The sequence below is a fragment of the Lutjanus erythropterus genome, chromosome 10 (genome assembly GCF_056507025.1).
Source record: "Lutjanus erythropterus isolate fLutEry1 chromosome 10, fLutEry1.hap2, whole genome shotgun sequence".
Taxonomy (NCBI): Eukaryota; Metazoa; Chordata; class Actinopteri; order Lutjaniformes; family Lutjanidae; genus Lutjanus; species Lutjanus erythropterus.
In genome coordinates, this window is record NC_139326.1 from 16953924 (window position 1) to 16961068 (window position 7145).

The 7145-nt window shown below is 37.1% G+C and overlaps 1 protein-coding gene across 1 annotated transcript; it reads right to left on the reverse strand.

Moving 5' to 3' along the window:
- Positions 1 to 601: 601 nt before the first annotated feature.
- On the reverse strand, positions 602 to 3933 carry mboat4 (membrane bound O-acyltransferase domain containing 4). Its single transcript, XM_084728443.1, has 3 exons — positions 3797 to 3933; positions 2889 to 3113; positions 602 to 1634 (listed from the first exon to the last, which is right to left on the reverse strand). Exons 1-3 carry the CDS (start codon positions 3916 to 3918, stop codon positions 680 to 682), a joined length of 1302 nt encoding a protein of 433 aa, XP_084584569.1. The 5' UTR covers positions 3919 to 3933; the 3' UTR covers positions 602 to 679.
- Positions 3934 to 7145: the final 3212 nt, after the last annotated feature.

Consider the following 7145-nt stretch of genomic DNA (forward strand, 5'->3'; position numbering starts at 1 on the left):
CTCAACTTTCGATAACATTTTAGTAAAGTAATGTGGGATTACTTAGCAACCATTCTGTGGTGTATCACTTTACTTCAGGGGGGCACAAACATGAGTAACTGATGATTAAATAATTAGTAATTAATGAGTTGTCACTAGTTTGCTGGTTCAGAGTTTACCAGAAACAGCTCAAAAAGAAAGTGGTCACTATGGTGAAAGATTTATTAATATAGTATTACCTAGTCTGTTCTTGATTTATTAATTATCAGGCTGTTCCTTATTAATTCCTTCTTGATCCTAGTGTTAGCTTTCTACTGTCTTCATGAGTTACTGGTTTATTTCAGCTCTCAGGCAGGTAGCTTACACTCAGCATGACTGAGCTTGTTTGCAGGGAGTCACTGCAAATTTCTTGTGAGCGGTTGAATAAATTAGTCATTCTCATTCATGCAGTATATACTCTGTGCAGGTTGCACAATTAACATGACCTCGTGTCATTTACATTATAATATCAAAAGTGTTACTCAATTAAGGTTCAAATTTTAAAGGTGATCTTTAATTAATGCTAGCAGAGAACAGCCCTGTCCGGATTTTACTCCTAAAGTTTATGTAACAGTAATAATGACAGAACAACCCTGTCACATTGTAGTGGACGCTTCACATCACAAATATATAGGTATGGGGGCATATTCGCATGACTGCATTAGTAAATTTTGTTGCGTTTCAATAAGATAAGGAACAGAATTATATTAAAAAGTGGAAACAGACCCATGTATGTTGCAGACAAAAGTCTTAAACTAGCCATATTTCTTATTTCTACTGCTATAACAACACAAGCAACAGTCATTTGAGTGTTTATCCAGCTTAAACAAGTGAAAGTTTTGCTCCATGGTGATGAAGGATTGGGATGGAGGTGTCTGTGTATATGATAATCTGCTTTCACCGTTGCTGCCCAGGCCCACATTCCCACAAAGTGACCTAAATGCAAACCGTGCCACCACAATGAGAAACTAAAAGTCATGAACAAAGGGAAACGCTTGCACCTCATATAGATCAATCTGCGCAGCCATGAAGCTGTTGTGGCGTTCCATCGACGGGCAAACTCTGACATGCGGCTCGACGCCTCGATGGTCCAGAAATCACCATCGGACAGTCTGTTCCAGTCCGGGGTGTCTCCCGGTGAATTTTCCCAAAAGCCAAACCCAGATGCGTTATTAAGGCATTCACTGATCCTCCAGTGAGAATAATACTGGATCCTCAAAACCATGGCAAGAGCCCAAACCCACAGGATGCCGTAGAGAAGGATGGCGTCAGAGGGATTGTAGGGGTTATGTTTCAGAAAATGGACAAGACAATACCTTAAACACTCCAGTAGTAACACCTGCAACAGCTTAAAGAAGACCACACCCAGTGGATTAGGTGGAGGGTTGAGCCTGATTGCTGCCATTTGGGACACAAATCTGCTGTAGGAGCACAAAGGACCACCAAGCAGTGTAGTGAAACTGAGGATGTAGCTGATGACAGGGAGAAGCGTCTCACAGGCCTTCCTTTTGGATGAAGCATTGAACGTTAGCATGACTCGTTTCTCCTGGAGGTCCATGGACACTGAGGTGACTCTCTGAGTGAGCAGCATCAAAGAGGATACTGACAAAAAGAACCTGAAAAGCAAAAGATGTTAACTTGATTACGATGAAGGGAATAAATGTTTTAATATCTGAATGCATTTTGTTTTTTTCCCCCAGAGAATAGAGCATAATAACATCAAATAACTGAGGTTTGTCCTCAAGAGTGGAAACGGCACTTGACAAATCACCGTAAGGTCCATTTAGTAACTTTTCTGGATCTTTCGATCGTATTACAAAGGTGAAAACAGCAGCTGACAATTTCTGACAAAAAGCCAATGTGGATGAGGAATCCCAGAGGAAAACTTGACATCAACAGTTGTATGGTGATTGAGCAAACTCACTCTGCTGATGAGGACAGTGTGATGTGGTCAAAAGCTCCAGGACAGTTACTAAATGCACCTTATGGTAAGATTATTGATTATTATTAATGAAATTCCAATTCCAGCTGTTTTCCAGTTGATGGACAACAAATGGTTTCATTCTAGATCCACTGTCCCTAAATGTTTTGGCACTTGATTATATCCACAGAAGTGGTTACTTTGGTACACAGTTGGCTTTAAATAGTGAATAATGTTTTTAGTTTTTATTTTCCACATTCATATGATATTCAGGGTTTTTTCTTTCAAAATGTGTGTTCAATCAACATTACATAGTTAGGCAATGTATTAAGACTAAGCAGTAGATTCCTGTGATCTGTAATCTTTCAACACAGGTTACTGCCAATAAATCCCATGAAAAGCCCAAAACCAACAATGTGTTAGTCCATCTCATTAGTTTCAGACTTCCAAAGTTTGTCTGTGGCACACAGCGCCAAGCCTATTGGTTCATACTGAGGACATTATAAAAATGGGTTAGTAAATTATAATTATGTAAAAGGATGAATGATTTCATAAAATACCTGGACGCTGTAGTTTTTGCAGACGGAGTAGGCGGTGCATTTTGGGTGTAGTGAGAGCAGCAGGATGATGTATGTGGATTGATGAAAATAAATACAGTAGCCATGTTCATTAGAAGAAAGGAAAATACCATCTGGTGAACCCACTTAGGTAATTGATGTGTTATTAAAATTATATCAAGTGAAACTTGTTAGTTGGATGAATTCATAGTGGCTTTTGTTTTTTCTTGGCATTTGTTGACAATAAGAAAATATTACTGAGCTTTATTCTGTCAATATATTCATTATTAACCACACAGCTAAGTTGATTGTTCATAATTGATATTTGATGCTTTGGCAAAGCACGGTGTCAGCTTACATACTGATTAACTCGTACAGTATGAGAGAAGTACCTGGTGCAGACGGGCTCATGCAGGTAGTATTCCCTGTACTGTATAAGCAGGTGCCAGAAGGTTTGCCACAGCATCTGGATACCAAACGTCCAGGTGTGGATGCAGCTGGGATCCACAGAGCACACGAGCAGAATAAAGACGAAAGTGGAGGTGAACAGAAGCACGCTGTAGATGCCCATCGTGACGACTGCCAGGACACATCCTCCAACGGCAACAAACAGGTACCTGTAGACAGAAATCTATGTTGACAACTAGAGCTGCAACAATTAGTCAATTCATCTATTTGTTTTTCAGCAAAAATGCCCAAATTTCTCAGGTTGCTGTTTCAACAAAGTCGAGATTTGCTAGTTTTCTGTTTCACGTTTTTGATAATTGAATAACCTGGAATTTTTGTCAGTTGCTTGGACAATATAAGATGTGATGATGTCAACAAAAACGTTTGACTAATCAGGAAAATGATCTGCAGAGTAATTGATAATTAAAATCATTAGCTGCATTTCTTCTGACAACTCGCTGACTGAAATTTCTCAAGTCATTTTATTTGAAGAACACATCTAATAACAAACAAACAAACAAATTACCAAATTGCTTTAACCAAGATTTTAAATTTATAATCAGATAAATAAAATACTACTAAATGAATATTGAAAAAAAAAGTATAAATAAATATAAAAGACTACTACTCTTGCTATTACCTCAGGCTCCAGTTGGGCTGATTATTTCATACAACCTCATTAAACTACAAAAATTTAAATACAAATAGATATTAAATTATATACTCCTAATTATTTTAGAGTATTTAGTAACAGTTCCATGTAATACACTAATTAATTACTCGACACATTGCTTTTAAATAAAATACAGTTAAGTCTACAATAAAATAAATTGATTGATTTGTAATTACATACCTGCATGTCAAGGACAGATATCCCTGTTTAGCAAGAAAATAAAACAAAAATGCATATGGAAGTGAAAAACACTGTTGCATTAGAAACTGATGATGTTCCCACAACCAGTTCATCAGACCCATATCTGAGTGTCTGGGTGAAACTCACAGAGAGAAGAACAAAACCACTGATAGCAGACATTTGGTGCCAATTGTCCTATTAAACTGGTGAAATAGTGAATTTATTTGTTTAACCTGGACTCGTTGTCTTTGTCATTCCAACCGTGGCTTGTATTAAAGTAGCTCCTCCTGTTTACCATCAGTACTCACTATCATTGTCCCCTTTGTTTAACTTTATCAGTAGTGTGGGACACAGAAGCTTTTTGTTAGTCCATATTTCAGCAACTGTAGCAACCTGATAATTAATGAATCAAGAGAAGTTTGTCTTTTATGTTTCCCAAGGTCAAACACAGCAACTCAGGAAGCCTGTTTTCACTCTGTTGTTCCATAGTGGTTTTTTTTTTCTTTTTAAACAAACTGTAGGTTGTGGTGGAAAGTATTTTCCATACTACTTTTCTGATTAAATTTTATATTTAAAAACATACATGAAGCTTGTAAAATACAATACATTGTTAAAAATTAAACCAGTGTGTCAAAACCTTTTTAAAGCACTGATCTCTAACAAAAATTAGTGTGTAGTTCTGACTCCTCTGTCATATTTCTCCTGTAATCTTCTCACATGGATTCACGTGGATGCAAATTATTGTTTTTAGTCCAAAGATGTAAAATTGTCCAGTGTTCTACTAAGATGCAAATACTAGAGAAAAGCAACTTTGCTTGAAAGAAAAATCTCCTCTTGCTTCTTTTTAAATCGTTGATTTACTGCTCACTGTAACTTTGTCTGGGAAAATGTCTGTCTGGATAAATCACATCATCTGATTTCACTGATAATTCGACCGAGTGGCAGGCATTATGAATAGCCAAGATTCTCAAAAAATGTCTTTTTTGCTTATGTTGTTCAGATAGAGGTATCACTATTAAATTGTTAATTAAAATCTGTTTCATCACCAGTCAAAAACTCCTTGTAGTATTTTCAGTACATTTTTCTCCTTGTAGTGCTTTTAACTACATTTAAGCTGTACTTTAACTTAAGTAGGATCATGAACGCAGGACTTTTTAAATCAAGTTGTATCTATAGACACTAAAATACAATGTATAATTAATTTCTTTGCCTTTTTAAAGTTGTTTTCGGTACCACAGGAGATGCTGTAAGCCTTTGTGTCCTTGTTCAGGTAGTTTCCGGTCTTTGATTCTGTGCAGTTGTCTTGCTTGGTTCACGAGTCACCTCTGAGAACTTTCCCTAAAATTCTTCTGACCAAGTGTCCATTATTAAGTGTTTTTCAGTGTTAAAGCTAAATGATGCTCCTGCTCCACTGAGGTCTCAGACCTGATTTGAATCAACATCATACAGAGTAGAGAGTAGAGCACTTGTTTTCCAGCTTAACAGGTTTTTTATCGTTTCTCAAACATAATACAAAATATCAATCACAAAGTATACATACAGACTGCCAAAACTAAAGTTAACGTCTTGTCATCACCACATACGCAACTTGCCCCATTTTGTAATGTATACATCCAATCCTCCAAACTGTTTACAGGAAATCTTTTTGAATGCTGCCACCCTTGCCACCTCAACAGTCCATTCTTGGACTAAAAGCACACCTTCATTCTTCTATTCACTGAGAGGACTCTGTCTGCCTATCATGATTATAGTCATGATAAAGCAAAAATGGGTGCAGTACGATGTTTTGGGCTGCTCTCAATAGAAGAACATGTCAAAGGCTAGCAAGTCTGACCTGTTAGGCAGCATGTTTGTGCCAAGGGCAACTAAATGACATGAACCGTTAACATTGATTAGCAATGCACATAAACATAATGCATAATACAACTGTGTTTTGTAGCGTCAACCAACAATAAAAGTCAAAAGTTCTCACGTTGTGTTACATGTGTGGGCATCTCGGTCTTAAATTCTTACTGTCTGAATCATGTTCATGTGCAGGAGCAAATCAACACTTGGCAACTGTAAATCAGAACTTCAAGCAGCCAAAACAAACTGCTCAGAGGACACAAGCTCAATGGTTGCCAGTTCTGGGAGGGAAAAGGATCATAACAAAACAACAATGAAAAGTTTTTGATGTTCCTCCATTCAGTGTCAAGATTGCCAAGACTGTCTCTCATTGTGAGGCTGTACCGCTATTTGCTGATTTGCAATAGACACAGAGTACAGCTGAATGACTTTAGTTTTGCAGGTATTTGCTCATAAACCAAAGTGGAAGACAAAGTAGAATTCTGACCTGATTTTGACACTGGATGAAAACTAAAGGGATCACTGAGATAATGCCAACTTTCACAGCACTTCATCTGAAAGCTGTTGAGACATTTCACTCAAAACCACAAGTGTGAAGCTCATGGTGGTGCCAGAGGTAATGTCAGAGGATCACTAAAGTTCATACAATTCTTCATCTAGGAACCAAAAGCACCAGACACATTCTTTATCTTTATATTTTCCTCATCAGGTTTAAGTTTAAATTCTCTCAGGCGGTTTGACTGCACCTTCTGTAACATGTTTGGACACATTTCTCGATCAGTTCTCTCACACTTTGTTAACAAGGATGATGTATTGTCACTGCGGTTTATTAATTTGCTGTGTAGTTTAGTCAATGTTAATCCGTTTGATCAATCTTTTTTGCTCAGTATTTATGCTCTTATCCTCAGGCCTCTTTTTTTAATCATTCAGCAAACTTTTGGATGGCACATTAAAATGTTTCTGTTACACTTTAACAATTGCCAAAAAAAAGTTGCAACATGGTGACGGTTATACCATTCATCACGCTGGTATTTAACCCATGGCTACATACTGAACAGTATTACTCTGCTGGATGTTACTAGAAAATGAATGAGGTCTTTGATGGTTTATCAAGTTCATTCTCTACCAGCAAAAATGTATTTTTGTGAATGGGGTGGTTTACCCAATGGCAGGCTTTAGGAATAATTATATAGAAACAGCTGATCTACTTGTGGATGGTCTTATTAATTTATGTAGGTCATATAAAAACATCAGTAGTGTATTAAGCCAATCAGTTAAAATCTTGCCATGTCAAATACAACATATTCAGTGCAAAGTTAAGAAGACATTTGAACAAAATCAGTCTGTGCAAATAATGTCACAGAACTGATCTTTTAGTAGTTATTACATTGGTTGCTTCATAGCTCTATCGTAGCTGCTTTCACTCTGCTGGGTCTAGTCTGAATTGTTTCTGTAAAACTTTGAAGAGAGTTTGGAATACTTAAGTCCAACAATTAACTCACTT

Coding starts and splice junctions, on each gene's coding strand:
- mboat4 (XM_084728443.1), bottom strand. CDS start 3,918: ATGGGTCTGATGAACTGGTTGTGGGAACATCATCAGTTTCTAATGCAA. Junction 3,114..3,796: donor TATCTGTCCTTGACATGCAG/GTATGTAATTAC, acceptor TTCTGTCTACAG/GTACCTGTTTGTTGCCGTTG. Junction 1,635..2,888: donor CATGAGCCCGTCTGCACCAG/GTACTTCTCTCA, acceptor TTTGCTTTTCAG/GTTCTTTTTGTCAGTATCCT.